This window comes from Salmo trutta, chromosome 14, assembly GCF_901001165.1.
Source record: "Salmo trutta chromosome 14, fSalTru1.1, whole genome shotgun sequence".
Taxonomy (NCBI): domain Eukaryota; kingdom Metazoa; phylum Chordata; class Actinopteri; order Salmoniformes; family Salmonidae; genus Salmo; species Salmo trutta.
Window position 1 is genome coordinate 82750658 of NC_042970.1, and position 27090 is coordinate 82777747.

A 27090-nucleotide genomic window follows, 5' to 3' on the forward strand; every position below is an offset into this window, starting at 1 on the left:
TTACTAAGAAACGTTCTTTAATTGTTCCTGTTCATAAGGAAATATTTGTTTTAACATTTTTCATACAAAAACAGCATACGTATTCTTAACGTTGACACATTTTGCATTGATACAATATTTCACACAGTTGCAGGGGAGGAGTTACAACGAGGGGAAAGTAAGACAGCAAAAATAAAGACATTTAAACGCCACAAAAATGTCTTCCATACAAAAGTAATGCCACTAGACCGTCTGTTGTAGGGAAAAGACCAACCACGCCAAAAACCACATCTTGTTGTTTCACAAAATGGCTCCCTATTCCCTTTCTAGTACACTGCACTATACAGGGAGTCATTTAGGATACACCCTTGGAGAAGGTTCTAGCAGGATCTATACAATTAGAGGGAAGGGGCTTTAACTTTATACATATTTTTTTAAAAGGAAGTTAAACTACATTTAAAATATTATTACAGCACCAGGACAGTATTACACTAGAATCAGTCAAGTGGCATTGGGGGGGTGGGGGGTTTAAGAGACACTTAAATGGTTCACTATGAACGAGACAAGGAGGCAACATTTTTACGGTTAAAACTAAACCGGTTTGGCACCGGTAACAGACACAGTGAGGGGAAAGATTTCAGACTCGGTGACAGTAACTAGGTGGTCGTGGAACAACTAGCCTGGTGTTCAGGATGATACAACATAGAAAATACACACCAGATGAATGACACGATTCCCTCTTCTATAGAACAAAGAAGCGCATCAATCTAGATAGTGTATTTCTAGATGAATATTCTGTAACGTCGATCCTCATGGAACACAGACCCTGGCTGTGTACCAAATGGCCCCCATCCCCTATACAGAGCACTCGTTTTGACCAGAGCGCTATAGACCCTAGTTAAGTGTAGTGGAACAGAGATTAGGCTGCCATTTCAGACCCTGATGGGTTAGGTGATTAGAACTAAGCCTGGGTGTGAGTTCTCTCTCTGTATTGAACAGGTGTCAGTAGCACCACAACATGCAGAGTGGTAACTACCTAATCCATCACAATACACGGGATTTAGTAATCAATAAATCAGACTTGAAAAACAGTGCGAGCAAAATAAAGACAGTGAAAAAAAAAGATTGAATATGTCCCAAATGGCACCCTAATTCAATCCATAGTGCACTACTTTGAACCAGAGCCCTATTGACCGTGGTTAAAAGTAGTGCACTATATAGGGAATAGGGAGCCATTTAGGACTGATTTTTCTTTCCGAAGGAATATCCTGCTATACCACATGCTGAGGACTCCTACCATGATTTATGGCTTTAAGACATTTCTCTCAGCCAGTCAGATAAGTGTAGCTGGTTGAAACTTCAGGCCTAGTTCCAAACCCGGTCCTAGGGGGTAGGAGTCAAGTGGCTAGGGGTACGAAGTAGGAACCAAGGTGGTAAGGAGCCAGGGGCTCGGTTCCATCGCTACCAGACCTCAGGAACGTCGAACAGAGAAGACGTCGTCTCTGCACCTAGAGGGAGGGAAAGATGAGAGATAGAGAGACAGTCCCAGTCAGTCAACCTGAGGTACACCACTGGTGTGTTGTACTGGTGACGGTGCTACAGACAACTGTTCCAATACAGAGAAGCACAGAGCAAAAGCACAGCCAACTATCAGGGTCTGGCACTAGAGGATGTTAGCTCCACAGATCAATTAGACTATTAGAGATTTAAATACTTGGATGGTTCAACTTCATCAAGACAAGACCGAGGTTCTTATTGCTGGAGCCGAAACCCAGAGAATCTGGCCGCACATTTTAATTCACCAGCAATAAAGGAACATTGATACAGAGAGACTCATCCATGCTTTTATTACAAGCAGGCTTGACTACTGTAATGCTCTCCTGTCTTGTCTACCCAAGAAAGCCATTGGTCAACTGCAAAACATACAGAACGCTGCAACACGACCAGACAGAGAACACAACACACCGGTTTTAAGGTCTCTGGACTGGCTGCGAGTTTTACAATTCATGTTAAGATCATTCTATTGGTTTTTAAATCAATCCATGATTGTGCACCTCAATATGTCAGACATGCTTTTAACCTGTTAGGGTATAGGGGGCAGTATTTTCACGGCTGGATAAAAAAATGTACCCGATTTAATCTGGTTACTAATCCTACCCAGTAACTACAATATGCATATACTTATTATATATGGATAGAAAACACCCTAAAGTTTCTAAAACTGTTTGAATGGTGTCTGTGAGTATAACAGAACTCATTTGGCAGGCAAAAACCTGAGACAGATTCTGACAGGAAGTGGATACCTGATGTGTTGAATTGACTTTCAGCCTCTGCCATTGAAAAACAAAGGGGCTGAGGAATGTTTTGGCACTTCCTATTGCTTCCACAAGATGTCCCCAGCCTTTACAAAGTGTTTTGAGTCTTCTACTCTGAGATCTGACTGAAGAAGAGCCTTGGAACGGTGATGGCCCATTAGACACCTTGCGCGCGAGTTGATGGTGGGTACTCTCATTCCGAAACGTTTTAAAAGAGAACCCAATGGTCCGCCTTGAATTTTATTCATGTTCTGGTTAAAAAAGGCCCTAATGATTTATGCGATACAACGTTTGACATGTTTGAACGAACGTAAATATCTTTTTTCCGTTCGTGAAGTGAAGTGAAGTCCGGCTGGCTTAGATCATGTGCTAACAACACGGAGGTTTTTGGACATAAATGATGAGCTTTTTTGAACAAAACTACATTCGTTATGGACCTGGGATTCTTTGGAAGTGACATCTGATGAAGAGAATCAAAGGTAATGGATTATTTACATAGTATTTTCGATTTTAGATCTCTCCAACATGGCGGTTAGTCTGTATCGCAATGCGTATTTTTCTGGGCGCAGTGCTCAGATTATTGCAAAGTGTGATTTCCCAGTAAGGTTAATTTTAAATCTGGCAAGTCCATTGCGTTCAAGAGATGTAAATCTATAATTCTTTGAATGACAATATAATATTTTACCAATGTTTTCTAATATTAATTATTTTGTTGTCATGACTTGACTGCCGGTATTGGAGGGAAACGATTTCCTGAACATCAACGCCATAGTAAAACGCTGTTTTTAGATATAAATATGAACTTGATAGAACTAAAAATGCATGCATTGTCTAACATAATGTCCTAGGAGTGTCATGTGATGGAGATTGTAAAAGGTTAGTGCATAATTTTAGCTGATTTTATGGTTTTGGTGACGCCCGTCTTTGAATTGACAATACAGTACACACAGCTATTGTCAATGTACTCTCCTAACGTAACCTAACTTTATGCTTTCCCCGTAAAACCTTTTTGAAATCGGACAACGTGGTTAGATTAAGGAGATGTTTATCTTTCAAAGGGTGTCAGATAGTTGTATGTTTGAAAAACTTGAATTTTGACATTTATTAGGTTTCAAATTTGCCGCTCTTGACATGCACCTGCTGTTGATAGGGTGCGCCACGGGTGGCACGCTAACGTCCCAAATAGCCCCAAGAAGTTAAGTGATGTACCCAGTAGGTCCCTCAGGTCCTCTGGCCTTTTAACTCTCCCAACGCCTCAGACCAAGAGGCATGGAGAGGCAGCCTTTAGTTACTATACCCCAGCCTCTGGAATAGCCTGCCAGAGAACCTGAGGGGGACCAAGAGGCATGGAGAGGCAGCCTTTAGTTACTATACCCCAGCCTCTGGAATAGCCTGCCAGAGAACCTGAGGGGGACCAAGAGGCATGGAGAGGCAGCCTTTAGTTACTATACCCCAGCCTCTGGAATAGCCTGCCAGAGAACCTGAGGGGGGCAAAACTGTGGACATTTTTACAAAGCACATTTGTAGCTTTGCATTTCCTTAAGGTGCTTTAGTCGTTCAGTTGTTATTCTGTTTTTTTATCCACTTATGTTTGTTGTGTAGTAAATATTTCAGTTTCTATTTTCAGTGTTTTTAATCCATGGTTTGTGTACAGTCATGTCTGAAATGTGCTGTAGAAATAAAGCTTGATTTGATGGATCAATACACACTTTAAAACAAGCCTTCCAGAACACACGCACGGTTCTCTCACTCGTCTCACCATCAGCCTTCCTCTTCTTGTTGTTCTTGCGGCCCTTCTTGCTCTGATTGGTCGAAGGCTGCTGTTGCCATTCGCCCAGCGCCGGATCACTGGCGTCGTCTACCGCCTCCGACCCCACCTCTTCCTGGATCGGACTCATGCTCGACGAATCAGACCCAGACCTACAGGGAACAGCAACCAATCACAGGCTTAACTTCCTTCAACGAACACCCAGGTAGTTTAAGGCAGCACTAAAAGTACCGGAGTTACATGTTCAACTGTACACATCTTTACTTACTGAGTTTTCATCCAGCCTTCTGACGTCCTACTGTCCACTACTCCTGCATACGTCCGTACACACACCCCTAGAGACAACACAGATCAGATCTCCACACACCCCTAGAGACAACACAGTCCAGATCTCCACACACCCCTAGAGACAACACAGACCAGATCTCCACACACCCCTAGAGACAACACAGACCAGATCTCCACACACCCCTAGAGACAACACAGACCAGATCTCCACACACCCCTAGAGACAACACAGACCAGATCAGATCTCCACACACCCCTAGAGACAACACAGACCAGATCAGATCTCCACCCCCCTAGAGACAACAGACCAGACCAGATCTCCACCCCCCCCCCAGAGCCGAGACAACAGACCAGACCAGATCTCCACCCCCCCCCCAGAGCCGACAACACAGACCAGACCAGATCTCCACCCCCCCCCCAGAGCCGACAACACAGACCAGATCTCCACCCCCCCCCCAGAGCCGACAACACAGACCAGATCTCCACCCCCCCCCCCCCCCAGAGCCGACAACACAGACCAGATCTCCACCCCCCCCCCAGAGCCGACAACACAGACCAGATCTCCACCCCCCCCCCCCAGAGCCGACAACACAGACCAGATCTCCACCCCCCCCCCCAGAGCCGACAACACAGACCAGATCTCCCCCCCCCCCCCCCCAGAGCCGACAACACAGACCAGATCTCCCCCCCCCCCCCCCAGAGCCGACAACACAGACCAGATCTCCACCCCCCCCCCCCCCCCCCCCAGAGCCGACAACACAGACCAGATCTCCACACACCCCTAGAGACAACACAGACCAGATCAGATCTCCACCCCCCTAGAGACAACAGACCAGATCTCCACCCCCCCCCCCAGAGCCGACAACACAGACCAGATCTCCACCCCCCCCCCCCCAGAGCCGACAACACAGACCAGATCTCCACCCCCCCCCCCCCCAGAGCCGACAACACAGACCAGATCTCCACCCCCCCCCCCCCAGAGCCGACAACACAGACCAGATCTCCACCCCCCCCCCCCCAGAGCCGACAACACAGACCAGATCTCCACCCCCCCCCCCCAGAGCCGACAACACAGACCAGATCTCCACCCCCCCCCCCCCAGAGCCGACAACACAGACCAGATCTCCACCCCCCCCCCCCCAGAGCCGACAACACAGACCAGATCTCCACCCCCCCCCAGAGCCGACAACACAGGCCAGATCTCCACCCCCCCCCCCCCCCCCAGAGCCGACAACACAGACCAGATCTCCACCCCCCCCCCCCCCCCCCCAGAGCCGACAACACAGACCAGATCTCCACACCCCTAGAGACGACAACACAGACCAGATCTCCACACCCCTAGAGACGACAACACAGACCAGATCTCCACACCCCTAGAGACGACAACACAGACCAGATCTCCACACCCCTAGAGACGACAACACAGACCAGATCTCCACACCCCTAGAGACGACAACACAGACCAGATCTCCACACCCCTAGAGACGACAACACAGACCAGATCTCCACACCCCCCCCCCCCCAGAGCCGACAACACAGACCAGATCTCCACCCCCCCCCCCAGAGCCGACAACACAGACCAGATCTCCACCCCCCCCCCCCAGAGCCGACAACACAGACCAGATCTCCACCCCCCCCCCCCCCCCCCCCCCAGAGCCGACAACACAGACCAGATCTCCCCCCCCCAGAGCCGACAACACAGACCAGATCTCCACCCCCCCCCCCCCCCCCCAGAGCCGACAACACAGACCACATCTCCACCCCCCTAGAGACGACAACACAGACCACATCTCCACCCCCCTAGAGACGACAACACAGACCACATCTCCACACCCCTAGAGACGACAACACAGACCAGATCTCCACACCCCTAGAGACGACAACACAGACCAGATCTCCACACCCCTAGAGACGACAACACAGACCAGATCTCCACACCCCTAGAGACGACAACACAGACCAGATCTCCACACCCCTAGAGACGACAACACAGACCAGATCTCCACACCCCTAGAGACGACAACACAGACCAGATCTCCACACCCCTAGAGACGACAACACAGACCAGATCTCCACACCCCTAGAGACGACAACACAGACCAGATCTCCACACCCCTAGAGACGACAACACAGACCAGATCTCCACACCCCTAGAGACGACAACACAGACCAGATCTCCACACCTCTAGAGACGACAACAGACCACATCAGAACAGGTGTTTCTTGATCAGTGTTTTCCTTTAAACATTTTGTTCATGGTTTGTACTCTGGTGGTGGATATATACACTTAGTTACTGTCTGTCTTCAAGCAGGAGAGTGTGTGTGAGTGTGAGCGTCCTTACCGTCGGTCCTGATCTTCTTGCTGCCCGTGTCGGAGTGTGTGTGAGAGTGCGTGTAGCCACTCCATCCGTCAGCGTGTGATCTCTGAGCCTCTCCGTCTGTAGGCTGCTCCTCCTGGATAGGACTGACGCAGCGTTTCCCCAATGACGGCCTGACGCGTACAACACACAGACCGGCCTTCACATTTAAACATCAACCTGCCTTACAGATTCCATGGAGAACTTGTGGAACGCTGGAGGACATCCTTAGCTTATTTTAATATAAAACATGGACATTTTAATTGACAGACGCCTTTCAAGACACGTCCATGAAATGAAGTGGTGTCTTTGTAAGAGGTGTACCTGCTGTGACCGTAGCTGTAGCCAGTAGGACCAGCACCAACTGTAGAGGGGGAGGTGTAGTGTGGTTTAACCCAGCCGTCCTCATCCCAGGACTGGGTAGAGTGGCCCTGGCTCTCCCTGACCTGCTGTCTGCCCTGGACGTACTCTGCATACGTCTGGATACGGTAGCTCTCTGCATAGCGACTGGTGTTAATCGCTAGACACAGATGAGAGAACAGGGGTCAGGCCTCTGGCTAAAGGCAGGCGAACGGGGGTCAGGCCTCTGGCTAAAGGCAGGGGAACGGGGGTCAGGCCTCTGGCTAAAGGCAGGGGAACGGGGGTCAGGCCTCTGGCTAAAGGCAGGGGAACGGGGGTCAGGCCTCTGGCAGTGCTCCACAAGGCCTGAAACAGCTGTTCATCCTGGACCATTAATATGTAGCTGCAGGAACTCTGCAATAGTTCAATGTCTTCTATAAGGAGGTGCCAGGACTCAAGCAGTAGAACATTTGAGGTGCTGCTGGCCCGGTACTCCGATCATGTGAGCTCTGGCCCAAGTCAAGTACTGGTCTCTGGGTCAAAGGTAGCGCTCTATATAGGGAACAGGGCTGGTCTCTGGGTCAAAGGTAGCTCACTATATAGGGAACAGGCTTATGGATAGGCCAGTACTCACCGATCTGTACCTGGTCTGTCTGACTCAGAGAGACAAACGCTGACGTGTCATCAATCCACGACACCTGGATGTTACCTAGGAGAAATGGGGGAAGACATGGGAATTAAAAAGGTTTCCTGGCGTGGTGGCCCGGTTGGTGGTAGTGACTGGTGGGCGTGGTGGCCCGGTTGGTGGTAGTGACTGGTGGGCGTGGTGGCCCGGTTGGTGGTAGTGACTGGTGGGCGTGGTGGCCCGGTTGGTGGTAGTGACTGGTGGGCGTGGTGGCCCGGTTGGTGGTAGTGACTGGTGGGCGTGGTGGCCCGGTTGGTGGTAGTGACTGGTGGGCGTGGTGGCCCGGTTGGTGGTAGTGACTGGTGGGCGTGGTGGCCCGGTTGGTGGTAGTGACTGGTGGGCGTGGTGGCCCGGTTGGTGGTAGTGACTGGTGGGCGTGGTGGCCCGGTTGGTGGTAGTGACTGGTGGGCGTGGTGGCCCAGTTGGTAGTGACTGGTGGGCGTGGTGGCCCGGTTGGTGGTAGTGACTGGTGGGCGTGGTGGCCCGGTTGGTGGTAGTGACTGGTGGGCGTGGTGGCCCGGTTGGTGGTAGTGACTGGTGGGCGTGGTGGCCCGGTTGGTGGTAGTGACTGGTGGGCGTGGTGGCCCGGTTGGTGGTAGTGACTGGTGGGCGTGGTGGCCCAGTTGGTCGTGACTGGTGGGCGTGGTGGCCCAGTTGGTAGTGACTGGTGGGCGTGGTGGCCCAGTTGGTCGTGACTGGTGGGCGTGGTGGCCCAGTTGGTAGTGACTGGTGGGCGTGGTGGCCCAGTTGGTAGTGACTGGTGGGCGTGGTGGCCCAGTTGGTAGTGACTGGTTTGTGTGGTGGCCCAGTTGGTAGTGACTGGTTTGTGTGGTGGCCCACTTGCAAGGCCAGGACAGTGGCTTTGATTCCCACTGGGACCACCAACGCGAAATTGTACATTGTTTTAGATAAAAAGTGTCTTCTGAACAGCCTATATTATTATCATATAATGTGGTGGGTCTTACCAAAGGCACTGAACAGCTGGTAGAGGTCACTGGTCTTCCACTCCTTCGGGAAGGTGACGTACAGAACATGATCCCTCTTGGGCTGGACTGTAGAGGGGAATGAAGGGAAAGGGGGGAGATAGAGAGGGGGGGAAAGAGGGGAACAAGGAAAGTTCTCAGTCACCACTGGCCAATGATAGGTTTATATACATCATTGCCACGGTCCATTTCTATATGCCATCTTTCATAAATCCTCTCCATTTTCCTTTGGCTGCCGACTATATGCAGACGAGGTGGTGTCTAATACTACTGTGCTGTAGGATATGGTGTTGTACAGTATATAGTAACACATTAAACTACTAATACTGTGCTGTAGGATATGGTGTTGTACAGTATATAGTATCACATTAAACTACTAATACTACTGTGCTGTAGGATATGGTGTTGTACAGTATATAGTAACACATTGAACTACTAATACTACTGTGCTGTAGGATATGGTGTTGTACAGTATATAGTAACACATTAAACTACTAATACTACTGTGCTGTAGGATATGGTGTTGTACAGTATATTGTATTACATTGAAATACTCACGGTCTGGTCCGCTGATGTTGAGGTAGGGAATATCTATGATCCTCATCAGGAACAGTCTGGCGAAGACATGAGACGTCAACGTAGCATTATAACGCTTCATACAGCTGACAGATGCGTTATAACTACACTAAGACATGTTGAGGTAGGGAATATCTATGATCCTCATCAGGAACAGTCTGGCGAAGACATGAGACGTCAACGTAGCATTATAACGCTTCATACAGCTGACAGATGCGTTATAACTACACTAAGACATGTTGAGGTAGGGAATATCTATGATCCTCATCAGGAACAGTCTGGCGAAGACATGAGACGTCAACGTAGCATTATAACGCTTCATACAGCTGACAGATGCGTTATAACTACACTAAGACATGTTGAGGTAGGGAATATCTATGATCCTCATCAGGAACAGTCTGGCGAAGACATGAGACGTCAACGTAGCATTATAACGCTTCATACAGCTGACAGATGCGTTATAACTACACTAAGACATGTTGAGGTAGGGAATATCTATGATCCTCATCAGGAACAGTCTGGCGAAGACATGAGACGTCAACGTAGCATTATAAAGCTGACAGATGTGTTATAACTACACTAGGACTAAGTTGAGGTAGGGGATATACGAGTCCCCTTCGTAGAGGTAAAGAAACTTAAGGGGAGAACAAAGATCTTACTTGTTGACGAAGGGTTGGATGAGTTTAGATTGGGATGGGATGTGGGCTCTGGGAGGAGTCAGGAAAGTACCTGAGAAGGAAAGAGATAGTTTTAAAGATCGAGAAACAGCCACCGATGACCAAACACATGACAGCAGCTACTGATATAGTCTACATGGCATAAGAGATTCAAAGCTGTCCATGGTACTGTCCCCCATCCGTTTTCACTAACGGTAAGCGGTAGTGTTACCATGGAGATGGTCTTCTCTCCATTGGATTTGCTCACCTCCCGCATCCTTTTTGAAAATGGTCAGGTAAATTGAGGAGGCGCAGCAATAAGGGAACATGGATGAAAATGCACTTGTATGACATGAGTCCTCCCCTAGCACAACATGAGGCAAATTACATTTACAGGGTGGATCTCAAAAGAAGTGTCAAGTGACGTAAACAAATTAAGTTGTGCAAGACTTTTTATAGATAAAAACAATATGCTACTTATCGTTTTAAGTGAGTACATGCTTGTCTCCTCCGACAACACCTGATTCAAAAAGGGGAAGTGGCAGATAAACTCTTCCATGAAGGACTTAGGGTAGGATACACTTCGACTATCCTCAATGGAGAGGTGACTGTCGACGAGGGGAGGACTTCTGTTCCCTACTAACCAACTGACATCTTTGACCACAGAGCAGAGAAAGGAGGAGAGCAGACTTCTGCCCAAATGAGAAAAGGCCATTGAAGCACAGGCCAGTGACGTAGGGTTAGAGCCACAGGCCAGTGACGTAGGGTTAGAGCCACAGGCCAGTGACGTAGGGTTAGAGCCACAGGCCAGTGGCGTAGGGTTAGAGCCACAGGCCAGTGGCGTAGGGTTAGAGCCACAGGCCAGTGGCGTAGGGTTAGAGCCACAGGCCAGTGGCGTAGGGTTAGAGCCACAGGCCAGTGACGTAATAGCGGTATACAGTGTAAATGGTAGTACCTAGGTAGTTGGCCATGGAGATGAAGCAGAGGCCAGTGATATAGGCATCGTAGCCCGCCTCGTGGAGCTGTTCCTGGGCTGTATCGTAGCTGGGGAACCCCTCCGCGGTTACTGGGCCACAGAGGAAAGAAACAGGGATAAATCAGACACTACATTAGCCATGGATGGAGACCTGTCCTATTCTACTGTAATCAGACACTACATTAGCCATGGATGGAGACCTGTCCTATTCTACTGTAATCAGACACTACATTAGCCATGGATGGAGACCTGTCCTATTCTACTGTAATCAGACACTACATTAGCCATGGATGGAGACCTGTCCTACTCTACTGTAATCAGACACCACATTAGCCATGGATGGAGACCTGTCCTACTCTACTGTAATCAGACACTACATTAGCCATGGATGGAGACCTGTCCTACTCTACTGTAATCAGACACTACATTAGCCATGGATGGAGACCTGTCCTACTCTACTGTAATCAGACACTACATTAGCCATGGATGGAGACCTGTCCTACTCTACTGTAATCAGACACCACATTAGCCATGGATGGAGACCTGTCCTACTCTACTGTAATCAGACACTACATTAGCCATGGATGGAGACCTGTCCTACTCTACTGTAATCAGACACCACATTAGCCATGGATGGAGACCTGTCCTACTCTACTGTAATCAGACACTACATTAGCCATGGATGGAGACCTGTCCTACTCTACTGTAATCAGACACCACATTAGCCATGGATGGAGACCTGTCCTATTCTACAGACGTGCATACATATAACGTAAGTACATGACGTAATGACGCCACGAAAAATACAGCGCGACACAGAACAAAATCTTTTTCTAGTTAAGTGTACACTTCCAACAACTAAACAAGTTCATGTCGAGCAGTCATTTTAAAGAGTAATTACATTTCAGCGAGACAACTCAAAGGCGAAATCCATTAAAGCCAAGATAATGGAATTCATTATGCTGCTTGCTATGGGCGTCACGACTTCCATTTGGACCAGCGATGTCAGCCCCATGAGCATGCGGAGTCCGACAGCACAGTGTGTCGACGAGGATTTTGTACTGAGGAAAGCCGTATTGCTCAAGAATGTGCTGGTTCTCATACCGCTGCTGCCATTTCAATCGCATTTGAGAACATGTTTGAAACATGAACACTCCTAGCTCCATTCGAACAACTGACTGGAGAAATAAGCTCATCAACTGCGTCTGCAGCAGACGTGATACCCTCTGTCATGGCATTGAAACGCCTGCTCAACAAAACTGCCGACACAGACCGTGGGGTTAACTTGGAAAGTACTCTACAAGAGTCTGCAAACAAGCGATTCGGTTGTGATCTCTCTGAGCCTCTACTGTGTCGCCACCATGCTCGATGCTAGGTACAAGGACCGCTACTTCGATGCAGACAAGAAACAGGGTTTACGTGAAATGTTAGACACAGCTGGACAACATGGAAAGCTCTTGATTCATTTTCGACTTGCGGTAAAGCTTCGTGGTTCGAAGTCGATAGTTGTTTAGCAGTCCAAAAAATGTCGGAAACATTAACTTACATGACCTACAGCATGGTCAAGCAACTGTTTTAAACATGCAAAATGATTTGTGGACAGACAGATGTTGCTGTCCGGTTTTGTGATGAAACAAAAAGTTGTTTGAATTAATTCTGCCAGTCTTATTGTCTCGGCCTTAGGCCTATATATCACGGTGGCAAGGCATATGAACTAACAGGTTATAGAGCAAACAAAGCAATTATCACAACAAAGGTCAGGTTTCCCCCCCCCCCCCATGAGCTTGGCCTTATTTCTATTACAGCATATTGACGGTCATTCATATTCCATTCACCCAATTCAATGTAACATCGATAGGTTTAGGCTACTACACGATACTCACATTGTCCCTGTACCCATCGTGATGTTGCTACAACCCAGCCTATGAATGAAAGTTTACAACGTAGGTGCACACAGGTCGAGATAAACATTTGAGGTGATCGTGACACATTCAATACCGCCTTGCACACTCTTGCCTGCATCTAGCTGATCTAGGGTGTAATCAATTAGTCCACATTTCTAATGAGAGTTTCTATTAGACAAATTCAGGTATGTTTAACCTCGTTTTGTTCCAGTTGCTTCAGTTTGAGAAAAGTTAACAGAATCGGATAAATGAATACACCCTTTATCACGTGTTGACTTTCATAGCAGCCACGTTGTTTTCCTGCTCACATCTATGCGCTCTCCTCTCACCTTATCCCTTCGCTTGTGGACTTCAATGCACAACACATGCGCTGTGTGACCAGGCGAGAAAACCTTCCAAGACATACCATATAACCGCTAACACAAGGACTACATCATTGTCACCATATTAGCTCAAGTAACATAGTCAACACAGCCAATAGAACTAACGCGTTAGTAAACCTGCTACAATCATGCAGTAACATTACAGTGTACAGTCACTAAGCAGTTTACCACTTACAGTTGGCGGACCCCAGTGGCAATACATTAGTCAAACCAAAAGCTTACCTTGACTTGGAAGAGTTCCAGTGTTGGATAGTCATAGCCAGCTAACATAGCATCCCATGTTTGAGCAGCGTGTTTCAGTAGGCTAAACTAGGTAGCTGCATTTGCTAGCTACTTGGAGTAAAACTGAAAAATAATTAATCTCTAACTTTATTTTGGAAGAAATGACTTTGTTAAAAAACGTTCAACTACTGTATTTCTCTCTTTGAGTCAACTTTCACCGCAGTGCTAGCTAGCTGTAGCTTCTACTTTCAGTACCAGATTCTGACATTCTCTGATCCTTTGATTGGATGGACAACATGTCAGTTCAGTTCATACAAGAGCTCTGATAGGTTGTAGGACGTCCTCTGGAAGTTGTCATAATTACTGCGTAAGTCTATGGTAGGGGGTGAGAACCATGAACCAAAACGTGAAACCCATTGGGGTCCCGAGGATAGAGTTTGGGAAACGCTGACATGGGTTGGTTATACATTGAATTTCTTTCTGGCTCTGCTAACCCATTGATTTTATCCACACTGCTAAACTTAGATTTTTGTTATTATATGGTCCCATACAATAATCTGTACTCCTAAAAAAAAGTGACCCCACTGCAGTTGCCCTGGGGTCACGTCCCCTACTTTGAACACCATTACAGTATCTACACAGGTCCTATAGATCTATGGTTCAACCTCGGTTAAAATACCAAGTATATTTTGCTCTGTCCGGAGTACCCCTGAAGTACTCCCTCTTGCATTTTAACAGTAAGCCTATGGTCTCATGAGTCTTCAGGCACCCCCTGTGGATAGGTCTGGTACCGCCAGGGGCTCCTAGTACACCGAGTTGAGAACCACTGCTATAGAATCTTGTCCTTACTATAGACAATATAGGTTAAGTTAGAATTTTGTACACAAATGTACCACCATTTCTATTATATGTTAAAAGCTGTATGATTTAGTTCATGTGATGTAGTTATTTTGTTAGATACTCCTCCCTATTAGCTGAAATCCTATTTTTTTCTAAGCCATTTTAGCCTTTGCATCAGCTGCCCGAGTGCCAGCTGCCCAAGCGCCAGCTGCTAGCTTTTGAAATAAACTTCCTGTTCCTTTAACATGGTGTAGTTGTCATGTTCTCTTACCAACTTTCGGAGATTTGAAGGGGCTCTCTTTCAGCTGTTTCTGCAGCTCTGCTAGAGACGTGATGTTGATCAACTCCTAGAAGGGTTAAAATAACAAAGTCAAAATAAATATTCTTCAGACTTCCACAGGGGGTTTCATGACATCCTTTTATAACCTGACATCTAAATACTTAAAATAGTATTACCTTGAAAGGTTGCGTAGTGGCCATGAGCTTGGTGTCCAACAGCCTGAGGAAACAAAGAAAATACTTGGTCCATTGGTTAGAAAGGGACATCTGTCTTTACCAACAGCACCAGATATACACGCGCTGGGGGGGAGGGCGGCGCACGCGCTGAGGGGGGAGGGCGGCGCACGCGCTGAGGGGGGAGGGCGGCGCACGCGCTGAGGGGGAGCCCTCCTGGAGGAAAAACATGTGGGTTAAGTGCCTTGCACAATGGCAGGAGATTTTGGGGGTGGGGTGGAATCAGCAGACCAGCAGCCTTTCAGCTGTCAGTTCATTCCCATGTGTGTCGCCGGCTCTTCCAGCTGCTGGTCACCCTCTCCAACCTCTGGGCTACTGGAGAGGGTTCTAGATTAACAGTGCACCAGATAAATAGACTGACTCCCAGAGAGGTTAGGTCAAAGTAGTGGTAAGCCTTGTCAGAGCCAGAACGGCCCATAGAGAAGTTGTAGCAGTATGCATTTACCCGGGGAAGACCCACCTAAACCCTGACGTAGTATGTATTTACCTGGAGGAGACCCACCTAAACCCTGACGTAGTATGTATTTACCTGGAGGAGACCCACCTAAACCCTGACGGAGCGCAGTATGTATTTACCCGGAGAAGACCCACCTAAACCCTGACGTAGCGCAGTATGCATTTACCCGGGGAAGACCCACCTAAACCCTGACGTAGTATGTATTTACCTGGAGGAGACCCACCTAAACCCTGACGGAGCGCAGTATGCATTTACCCGGAGAAGACCCACCGAAACCCTGACGTAGCAGAATGTATTTACCTGGGGAAGACACACTGAGTGACTTCTTTAAAGTCATTCAGGTCCTGTGGGGAAGAAAGAAAGACTTTGTCAAATAGAAAAGCGACAAGGTTCTTCTAAACCACTGTGTCTCCAATTCTAAACCACTGTGTCTCCAATTCTAAACCACTGTGTCTCCAATTCTAAACCACTGTGTCTCCAATTCTAAACCACTGTGTCTCCAATTCTAAACCACTGTGTCTCCAATTCTAAACCACTGTGTCTCCGACCTCATTCCATCAGTAGAATACGCCTGGTTATTCTTTAAAAGTGCTTTCCTCACAATCTTAAATAAGCATGCCCCATTCAAAAAATGTAGAACCAGGAACAGATATAGCCCTGGGTTCACTCCAGACCTGACTGCCCTTGACAAGCACAAAAACATCCTATGGCGTACTGCATTAGCATCGAATAGACCCTGCGATATGCAACTTTTCAGGGAAGTTAGGAACCAATATACACAAACAGTTAGGAAAGCTAAGGCTAACTTTTGCAAACAGAAATTTGCATCCTGCAGCACAAACTCCAAAAAGTTCTTGGACACAAAAGTCCATGGAGAATAAGAGCACCTCCTCCCAGCTGCCCACTGCTCTGAGGCTAGGAAACACTGTCACCACCGATAAATCCACAATAATAGAGAATTTCAATTAGCATTTTTCTACAGCTGGCCATGCTTTCCACCTGGCCACCCCTACCCTGGTAAACAGCCCTGCACCCCCCACAGCAATTTGCCCAAGCCTCCCCCATTTCTCCTTCACCCAAATCCAGATAGCTGATGTTCTGAAAGAGCTAAACAATCTGGACCCTCTTTCTAAATTATCAGCCACATTTTTTGCAACCCCTATTACTAGTCTGTTCAACCTCTTTCGTATCGTCTGAGAGCCCCAAAGATTGGAAAGCTGCCGCAGTCATCCCCCTCTTCAAAGGGGGAGACACTCCAGACCCAAACTGCTACAGACCTATATCCTACCCTGCCTTTCTAAGGTCTTCGAAAGACAAGTTAACAAAACAGATCACCGACCATCTCGAATCCCCACCGTACCTTCTCCGCTATGCAATCTGGTTTCCGAGCTGGTCATGGGTGCACCTCAGCCACGCTCAAGGTCCTAAACGATATCATAACCTCCATCGATAAGAGACATTACTGTGCAGCCGTATTCATCGACCTGGCCAAGGCTTTCGACACGGTCAATCACCATATTCTTATTGGAAGACTCAACAGCCTTGGTTTCTCAAATGACTGCCTCGCCTGGTTCACCAACTACTTCTCAGACAGTTCAGTGTGTCAAATCGGAGGGCCTGTTGTCCGGACCTCTGGTAGTCTATGGGGGTGCCACAGGGTTCAATTCTCGGGCCGACTCTTTTCTCTGTATACATCAATGATGTCGCTCTTGCTGCTGGTGAATCTCTGATCCACTTCTACGCAGACGATACCATTCTGTATACTTCTGGCCCTTCTTTGGACACTTAACCTCCAGACAAGCTTCAAATGCCATACAACTCTCTTTCCGTGGCCTCCAACTGCTCTTAAATGCAAGTAAAACTAAACGCATGCTCTTCAACCGATCGCTACCAGCACCTGCCTGCCTGTCCAGCATCACTACTCTGGACGGTTCTGACATCTACAAATACCTGGGTATCTGCTTAGACTGTAAACTCTCCTTCCAGACTCACATTAAGCATCTCCAATCCAAAAATAAATCTATAATCGGCTTCTTATTTCGCAACAAAGCATCCTTCACCCATGCTGCCAAACATATCCTCGTAAAACTGACTATCCTACCGATCCTTGACTTCGGCAATGTCATTTACAAAATAGCCTCCAACACTCTACTCAGCAAATTGGATGCAGTCCATCACAGTGCCATCCGTTTTGTCACCAAAGCCCCATATACTACCCACCACTGCGACCTGTATGCTCTCGTTGGCTGGCCCTTGCTTCATATTCGTCGCCAAACCCACTGGCTGCAGGGCATCTATAAGTCTTTGCCAGGTAAAGCCCCGCCTTATCTCAGCTCACTGGTCACCATAGCAGCACCCACCCGTAGCACACGCTCCAGCAGGTATATTTCACTGGTTACCCCCAAAGCCAATTCCTCCTTTGGCCACCTTTCCTTCCAGTTCTCTGCTGCCAATGACTGAAACGAATTGCAAAAATCACTGAAGCTGGAGACTCATATCTCCCTCACTAACTTTAAGCATCAGCTGTCAGAGCAGCTCACAGATCACTGCACCTGTACATAGCCCATCTGTAAATAGCCCATCCAACCACCTCATCCCCATACTGTTATTTTTTTTCTTCTCCTTTGCACCCCAGTATCGCTACTTGCACATTCATCTTCTGCACGCACTGTATATAGACTTTTTTTCTATTGTGTTATTGACTATATGTTTGTTTATTCTATGTGTAACTCTGTGTTGTTTGTGTCGCACTGCTTTGCTTAATCTTGGCCAGGTCGCAGTTGTAAATGAGAACTTGTTCTCAACTAGCCTACCTGTTTAAATAAAGGTGAAATAAAAAATAAACCATTGTGTTCATATAAATGGTGCGTGTTTGTACCTCTGGCAGTACGCAGTAGAACTGATGGATGGTGTGCATGACGTCCAACAGCATGTTGTGGCCAACCACCAACTTTCCCTGGGTTGGAGAGAGGGGGAAAAGAGATGAGTCCCATCCTAAAGGTATAGCGCCCAAGAGAGATAAAGGAGAACTCACTCAACTAAAATATTCCTTATAGTTTCAGTGGTGGATTGCAAAGGCAGTTGGCATATACTGTACATCGTAACATAACAGAACAAACAACAATTTGATAACAGGTTGTCAGGGTAACTCACAGATTTGGAGATGGCGTGTATGACCCTGGAGAATCCCACAGCGTCATTCAGCTCCCCCTGGAAGGATTGACGAGGGTCATGTTCAGTAGGAAACATAGCAAAACATTGCAAAGAAACTACAAAGGGGTGAAGTTTTGGAACGTTTCAAGAAGAAATGTACCGTCTGCTTTTTAGATACAGTAGAAGGAAATTCAGCTGGTCATGTCATTTTGGAGTTACTGTGTTTAGACTGCTTCCATCTAGAACACCACAGAGAGAAATGTTCTGGAATGTTGGTTTGCTTTTTAGAAAAACGGTAGACGGAACGTCACCTGTTCCCTCTCCTGTTTCTGCCGTTCTCTCCTCTTCCGCTCCTCGTCGTCCACCTTGCTGATCTGGATGTAACGCTCTTTCTGAAACACCATATATCATCATAATACACCTGTCTATAATGTACAACACACACCTACTGATAATATAACACCTACTGACTGGAGACAATCCCTCTTTCTGAAACACCATATATCATCATAATACACCTGTCTATAATGTACAACACACACCTACTGATAATATAACACCTACTGACTGGAGACAATCCCACAGCATGACTCACATTACATGATAGTATTTCTGTACTCTAAGCATTGTGTTATTCCTTCGAGATCTGGATGAGACTAGAACACCGGCAGGGGGGTCAGACTAGAACACCGGCAGGGGGGTCAGACTAGAACACCGGCAGGGGGGTCAGACTAGAACACCGGCAGGGGGGTCAGACTAGAACACCGGCAGGGGGGTCAGACTAGAACACCGGCAGGGGGGTCAGACTAGAACACAGGCAAGAGGTCAGACTAGAACACAGGCAAGGTAGTATTTCTGTACTCTAAGCATTTTGTTGTTCCTTCTAGATCTGGAGGTGTTGCTCTTTCTGGACCACCATATATAATATAACACACATGTGTTTATAATGTAAACAAACATACACCTCACACTGACTGGAGACAAAAGTTACTCTAAGCACAGTTATACTCCAGAGAAAAGAAATTAATTTCATTAATCCTGATTACTAACGTAGAAAATCCCTGAGTAACTCTGCCATAGGTATAAAGACAGTTAAAATGGAGGCCTAAACTAAAGTTGAAACTGGTATCCCGCATTACATCCTCTAGCTTAATCGTTTTATTTAACTAGGCAAGTCTGTTAAGAACTAATTCTTATTTTACAATGACGGCCTACCCCTCCCCTAACCCGGTTGATGCTGGGCCCATTGTGCACTGCCCTACGGGACTCCTGATCACAGCTGGTTGTGATACAGCCCGGGATTGAACCAGGGTCTGTAGTGATGCCTCTAGCACTTCGATGCAGTGCCTTAAACCGCTGCGCCACTCGGGACCCTTGTCCCTAATATAAAAGGTCTTGATTAGTTGAATCAGGTATGCTAGCGGTTTAAGGCACTGTATCGAAAGTGCTAGAGGCGTCACTTCAGACCCTGGATCGATCCCGGGCTGTATCACAACCGGCCGTGATCAGGAGTCCCGTAGGGCTCTGGAATAGATCAAATACATGGACTGGCTGTGGGTCCCCCCTGAGGAGAGGTTTGAGAACCACTGATCTAGCTGGCAGACTGACCTTCTCTGTCTCCAAGGTCTCAACATGAAGGCCCTTTGGGAACCTATAGGAGATTAGACCAACATTATCCTTCTATAAAGATATGTCATCTCTGTACAATATACACGCGCAGTACTGGTAAATATATAAACATTTTATGATTAACATTAATTGTGACTAAGCAGCGTTAAAACTACAGTTATAAACCCCAATTCATTTGTTTTAGAAATAGCAGAATGTAAACAAACAATTAAAAAGTGGATTTCATTCATCTCCCTGTATTCATGGGGTGGAACACTGAATTATATCTGCAGAGTTCTAGAACATTGCTGGTCTTGAAGGACAGAAAGTATTTACTTGGAGTTGAGTGTCTGGTAGATCAGCTTCCTCTGAAACCTGGAGTGGAGCAGAGAACAGAACAGGGGGAATGGAGGTTCTTAATAAACAAAACAATGGTAAATGTAGCTGGGGATCAGGAGAGCCATGTTAACATGGTAAAGCCCTTTGAGACTGAAAAAGTGTTGAATAAATGCACATTTCACACACACACACACACACACACACACACACGTTTCTTTACCCTGTGCAGGGCTCCAGGTCCACAGTCTTCTCTGAGGTAGTGAACAGAGATTCCACCTTCTCTCTGTAAGGGACAAGAGGAAGACTAAACAAAACGACTACAGGGATGCATTCAGGGCTGGAGCTGAAGGGTGGTGTCTGGACTGTTACCATGGATTTCTGCTCAGCTAGACATAAATCAGTACCATGTGACTTCACTGTGGACCGTAGGACGGGTTCCCCACTGAGGCTGTAACACCCGTTTGGAGGAGTTTAAACCATGCCTTATATGAAGGACAACTATGGAGGAACTGGTGTCAGCAGGTGGCTAGGGAGGGAAAGGGGCGGCTGGAGGAACAGGTGTCAGCAGGTGGCTAGTGGTGGCTGGAGGAACTGGTATCAGCGGGTGGCTAGGGAGGGAAAGGGGCTAGCGGTGGCTGGAGGAACTGGTATCAGCGGGTGGCTAGGGAAAGGGGCGGCTGGAGGAACTGGTGTCAGCGGGTGGTTAGGGAGGGAAAGGGGCTAGTGGTGGCTGGAGGACCTGGTATCAGCGGGTGGCTAGGGACAGATTTGGGACCAGGCTGTCAACTCTCACCACTCCGTTACCACATGCAACTACAATCTAAAGTTGTAACTAGAAATGGGAGTCAGGTTTAAACTTACACCACTCGTCCGATGTACTCCCTGTGCTCCTCGGGGATGCTGCCGGGGCCTTTGTTTGAGTTGGGGGAGATGTAGGAGGGGTTTCCTGATCCGTTACTCTGACTCCGCCTCTCCTCATACTGCTCCCGCAGCTGCACTTCCTCTTCCTGGTTCAGGTACGGGATCCCTACGGCAACCACAAAAGGAGGCGGGGTTAGATGGCGGCGTGTTGGTTAGCTTAAATCAATCACTTAGTCATCTTTATTGTCCCAGTTGGAATATCTAGAGCAACCAGAACAGGGGAGGAGTTAGCTAGAGTAGCTTCAATCAATAAAATCAATCGATCCTCTTTATTGTCCAAGTTCGGATTTCTACGGCAACCAGACAGAATGCCACCTACCGTGACGGAACACTTTGTTGAAGTCAAAACCCTGACTGGCCAGGAAGTCTATGCTGGAACTCTGAAATAACAAACAATCATATTTAACGAAGCACCGCCAGGGGCAACATGGGTCGTCCTCTCCAGGAATGAAAGAGAAGCAAAAGGGCTGAAACGGGGAGTGACAACCTAAACCTGTCCAATAAGAAATGCTTGTACCACCCGGATTAAATAAAACAGACCATGGTTTTCTAACCTGGCAGATGAACTTGGTGTCTGGTGAGGTTCTGTTGAATGGCTTTGGGAATATATAAAAATTAAAAGTCTTTATGACGTAGCTGTGGGGACAAAAACACCGGGAGAGAAAGAACAGCAGGTCAGGTAGGTTAAACATTCCTATAGCCTGCATAGAGATCACATCATTCAATATAGCTGACTTAGACTTCTATTTAACACTAAATCAGCCTTTATTTCATTCTGTGGCAGACTGGTCCCAGATCTGTATTTCAAACAACCCGTTTGTTATGACAGTGTAACAACACAACAGAGAAGAGTTGGCTAAATCACTAACTGATCTGGAGTCAGGTCAGGGGTCCTATGTGTCAAGCTTATCTAAGTAAGATGGCTGATATAGGAGCAGGTCCATATGGAGTCTCATTCAGAATGAGCCGAAAGGCTAAAAACTGACCCTAAATCAGCACTCCTACTCTGAGAAGCTTCATGTTACTCAAATGTCACTCAGTTCAAAATCGACTGCGCGTGTGGCCCAGGACCCTAACAATTGTGGTGGAGGAAGGAAGGTTAAACCTAAGAGAGAAAAGTCCCACTCACTTGGACTCTGCCTGGTCATATGTGAACGTACACAGTCCAAACTGAAACAGCAAGAAATCCATAGAATGCTGCATAAGAGAGAGAGGGGGGGGGGGGGGTGGAGAGCCAGAGGAGTGGAGAGAGAGTCAAACGTGTACATTTAAAGCAGGACCGATAGCAGGTGGCCTTGTTGTGGCACACGTGGGGCCATACATAGACTCCAGGAATCAAAAACACCCAAAAACCATGATCAAATTCAGCCATGAAATAAAAAGTTACGCACGCTACCTCGCTACATTATTAGTTCTATACAGTCGGAAGTTTACATACACTTAGGTTGGAGTCATTAAAACTCGTTTTTCAACCACTCCAAATTTCTTGTTAACAACTATAGATTTAGCAAGTCAGTTAAGACATCTACTTTGTGCATGACACAAGTAATTTTGTTTACAGACAGATTTCACTTATAATTCACTGTATCACAATTTTAGTGGGTCAGAAGTAGAGGTCGACCGATTAATCGGAATGGCCAATTAATTAGGGCCGATTTCAAGTTTTCATAACAAACGGTAATCGGTATTTTTGGACACCGATTTGCCATTTAAAAAAAAAAAATGTATACACCTTTATTTAACTAGGCAAGTCAGTTAAGAACACATTCTTATTTTCAATGACGGCTTAGGAACGGTGGGTTAAGTGCCTTGTTCAGGGGCAGAACGACAGATTTTTACCTTGTCAGCTCGGGGATTCGTTTTTGCAACCTTCCGGTTCCTAGTCCAACGCTCTAACCACCTGCCTTACTTTGCACTCCACGAGGAGCCTGCGTGGCAGGCTGACTACCTGTTACACTAGGGCAGCAAGAAGCCAAGGTAAGTTGCTAGCTAGCATTAAACTTATATAAAAAAAACAATCAATCTTCACATAATCACTAGTTAACTACACATGGTTGATGATATTACTAGTTTACCTAACGTGTCCTGCGTTGCATATAATCGATGCGGTGCCTGTTAATTTCTCATTGAATCACAGCCTACTTCGACAAACGGGTGATGATTTAACAAGCGCATTTGCGAAAAAGCCCTGTCATTGCACCAATGTACCTAACCATAAACATCAATGCCTTTCTTTAAAATCAATACACAAGTATATATTTCTAAACCTGCATATTTAGTTAATATTGCCTGCTAACATGAATTTCTTATTACTAGGGAAATTGTGTCACTTCTCTTGCGTTCCATGCAAGCAGTCAGGGTATATGCAGCAGTTTGGGCCGCCTGGCTCATTACGAACTGTTTGAAGTCCATTTATTACTAACAAAGGCCGTAATTAATTAGGACATAACATTGAAGGTTGTACAATGTAACTGCAATATTTACACTTAGGGATGCCATCCGTTAGATAAAATACGGAACGGTTTCGTATTTCACTGAAAGAAAAAACGTTTTGTTTTCGAAATGATAGTTTCCGGATTTTACCATATTAATGACCTAAGGCTCGTATTGTGTGTTATGTTATAATTAAGTCTATGATTTGATAGAGCAGTCTGACTGAGCGATGGTAGGCACCAGCAGGCTCGTAAGCCTTCATTCAAACAGCACTTTTGTGCGTTTGCCAGCAGCTCTTCGCAATGCTTCAAGCATTGTGCTGTTTATGACTTCAAACATATCAACTCCCGAGATTAGGCTGGTGTAACCGATGTGAAATGGCTAGCTAGTTAGCGGGGGTGCGTGCTAATAGCGTTTCAAACGTCAATCGCTCTGAGACTTGGAGTAGTTGTTCCCCTTACTCTGCATGGGTAACGCTGCTTTGAGGGTGGCTGTGGTCTATGTGTTCCTGGTTCGAGCCCAGGTAGGAGCGAGGAGAGGGACGGAAGCTATACTGTTACACTGGCAATACTAACGTGCCTATAAGAACATCCAATTGTCAAAGGTATATGAAATACAAATCGTATAGCGAGAAATAGTCCTATAATTCCTACAATAACTATAACCTAAAACTTCTTACCTGGGAATATTGAAGACTCATGTTAAAAGGAACCACCAGCTTTCATATGTTCTCATGTTCTGAGCAAGGAACTTAAACGTTAGCTTTCTTACATGGCACATATTGCACTTTTACTTTCTTCTCCAACACTTTGTTTTTGCATTATTTAAACCAAATTGAACATGTTTCATTATTTATTTGAGGCTAAATTGATTTTATTGATGTATTATATTAAGTTAAAATAGGTGTTCATTCAGTATTGTTGTAATTGTCATTATAACAAATAAATTCCAAAAAATAAAATACATTTAAAAAAAGAATTATAAAATTAAAAGAAATAGGCTTTTTTTGGTCCTCCAATAATCGGTATCGGCGTTGAAAAATCATAATCGGTCGACCTCTAGTCAGAAGTTTACATACACTAAGTTAACTGTGCCTTTAAACAGCTTGGAGAATCCCAGAAAATTATGTCATGGCTTTAGAAGCTTCTGATAGGCTAATTGGCATCATTTGAGTCAATTGAAGGTGTACCTGTGGATGTATTTCAAGGCCTACATTCAAACTCTGTGCCTCTTTGCTTGACATCATGGGAAAAATCTAAAGAAATCAGCCAAGACTTCAGAAAAAAAAAGTTGACTTCCACAAGTCTGGTTCATCCTTGGGAGCAATTTCCAAATGCCTGAAGGTACCACGTTCATCTGTACAAACAATAGTATGCCAGCATAAACACCATGGGACCACGCAGCCGTCATAATGCTCAGGAAGGAGACGCATTCTGTCTCCTAGAGATTAATGTACTTTTGTGCGAAAAGTGCAAATCAATCCCAGAACAACAGCAAAGGACCTTGTTAAGATGCTGGAGGAAACAGGTACAAAAATATCTATATCCACGGTAAAACGAGTCCTATATCGACATAACCTGAAAGGCCGCTCAGCAAGGAAGAAGCCACGGCTCCAAAACCGCCATAAAAAAGGTAGACTACGGTTTGCAACTGCACACGGGGACAAAGATCGTACTTTTTGGAGAAATGTCCTCTGGTCTGATGAAACTAAAATAGAACTGTTTGGCCATAATAACCATCGTTATGTTTGGAGGAAAAAGGGGGAGGCTTGCAAGCCGAAGAACACCATCCCAACCGTGAAGCACGGGGGTGGCAGCATCATGTTGTGGCGGTGCTTTGCTGCAGGAGGGACTGGTGCACTTCACAAAATAGATGGCATCATGAGGAATGAAAATTATGTGGATATATTGAAACAAAATCTCACGACATCAGTCAGGAAGTTAAAGCTTAGTCGCAAATGGGTCTTCCAAATGGACATTGACCCCAAGCATACTTCCAAAGTTGTGTCACAATGGCTTAAGGACAACAAAGTCAAGGTATTGGAGTGGCCATCACAAAGCCCTGACCTCAACCCTATAGAAAATTTGTGGGCAGAACTGAAAAAGCTTGTGCGAGCAAGGAGGCCTACAAACCTGTTTCACTTACACCAGCTCTGTCAAGAGGAATGGGTCAAAATTCACCCAACTTATTGTTGTTAGCTTGTGGAAGGCTATGTGAAACCTTTGACCCAAGTTAAACAATTTAAACACTATCAAATACTAATTGAGTGTACGTAAACTTCTGACCCACTGGGAATGTGATGAAAGAAATAAAAGCTGAAATAAATAATTCTCTCTACTATTGTTCTGACATTTCACATTCTTAAATGAAAGTGGTGATCTTAACTGACCTAAGACAGGGAATTTTTACTAGGATTAAATGCCAGGAATTGTGAAAAAAAATGAGTTTAGATATCTTTGGCTAAGGTGTATGTAAACTTCCGACTTCAACTGTACCTACTCACTCAGTACCTGACCGACATTTATAACCAGAGTCATTTAGTGTTAGGCAATCTGTTAGAGTTTTGAATATCGTTGTAGTTCTAGACATTCCTTTACATAGCATTGTTAAATATTTCCCATGTTAAACTAACGGGGAACCAACATGGCTGCCATAAAATGTTGTAGTGTCAAGTAAATGCAGCATAATGCAGAAACCGCATTGACCCCAACTCTAAACGCATGCCTCTCTTGACTTACCTTTTTTAGCTTCATGTAGCGCTCCTCTGGCGTGTCCAACCCGTTAGTCAGTGCGCTGACGTTGGGCCCATCGCTAATACCTGAAACCGAAAAGTGTATTTTCTATTGTATTAACTAGAAAATTATAGATGTCAGAGTTCAAAACCGACTGCGCTTGTAGCAGCCACAGAAACTGGTTGGCCAGCGAGCTAGCTAAGATAACTATAAACGTTTGCCAGTTAAATAGCTAGCTAACAATGGCTTACCTGAAAATTCCCCATCGATTGCGAGAAAGTCTGCTTCCTCTATTGCGCTGTACACAGTGTTTAAACTGTCTTTGAAATCTGTAACACAAAAACAACAATCAGCCAACATGCGTTGGTGGTTTACTCAACACGCAAGCTAGCCATTAATGCTAGTTAGCGGGTTAGCCTTCACAACCTCGCGGACATGAACGGAATCATGATTGTGCGGTGAGAAACGACAGCTAACGTTGAGTATCTAATAGCATAGGAATATAATCTTAGTGTATATCAGCTATAAGGGTGCATAAAGAGATGAATTACTTGTTCGTGTCACCTCCATCCCTACAGAAAGACAAAAATACAATGTACCAAACCGCCGCTGTCACTCAAGAGGATTTTAATCTTTTCCAACACTTCCGGCGTAGTGACGTTT

General features: G+C 46.1%; 1 protein-coding gene across 1 annotated transcript; it reads right to left on the reverse strand.

The window, feature by feature from the left end:
- On the reverse strand, positions 1-27090 carry LOC115147670 (poly(A)-specific ribonuclease PARN-like). Its single transcript, XM_029689961.1, has 26 exons — positions 26979-27090; positions 26679-26756; positions 26434-26513; positions 22392-22459; positions 21817-21898; positions 21582-21642; positions 21203-21368; positions 20562-20624; positions 20339-20377; positions 20003-20045; positions 18706-18786; positions 18395-18451; positions 18120-18197; positions 15542-15585; positions 14728-14770; positions 14543-14618; positions 10902-11012; positions 9950-10019; positions 9273-9328; positions 8697-8783; positions 7681-7755; positions 7032-7227; positions 6693-6841; positions 4331-4397; positions 4054-4214; positions 1-1487 (listed from the first exon to the last, which is right to left on the reverse strand). Exons 1-26 carry the CDS (start codon positions 26995-26997, stop codon positions 1441-1443), a joined length of 2097 nt encoding a protein of 698 aa, XP_029545821.1. The 5' UTR covers positions 26998-27090; the 3' UTR covers positions 1-1440.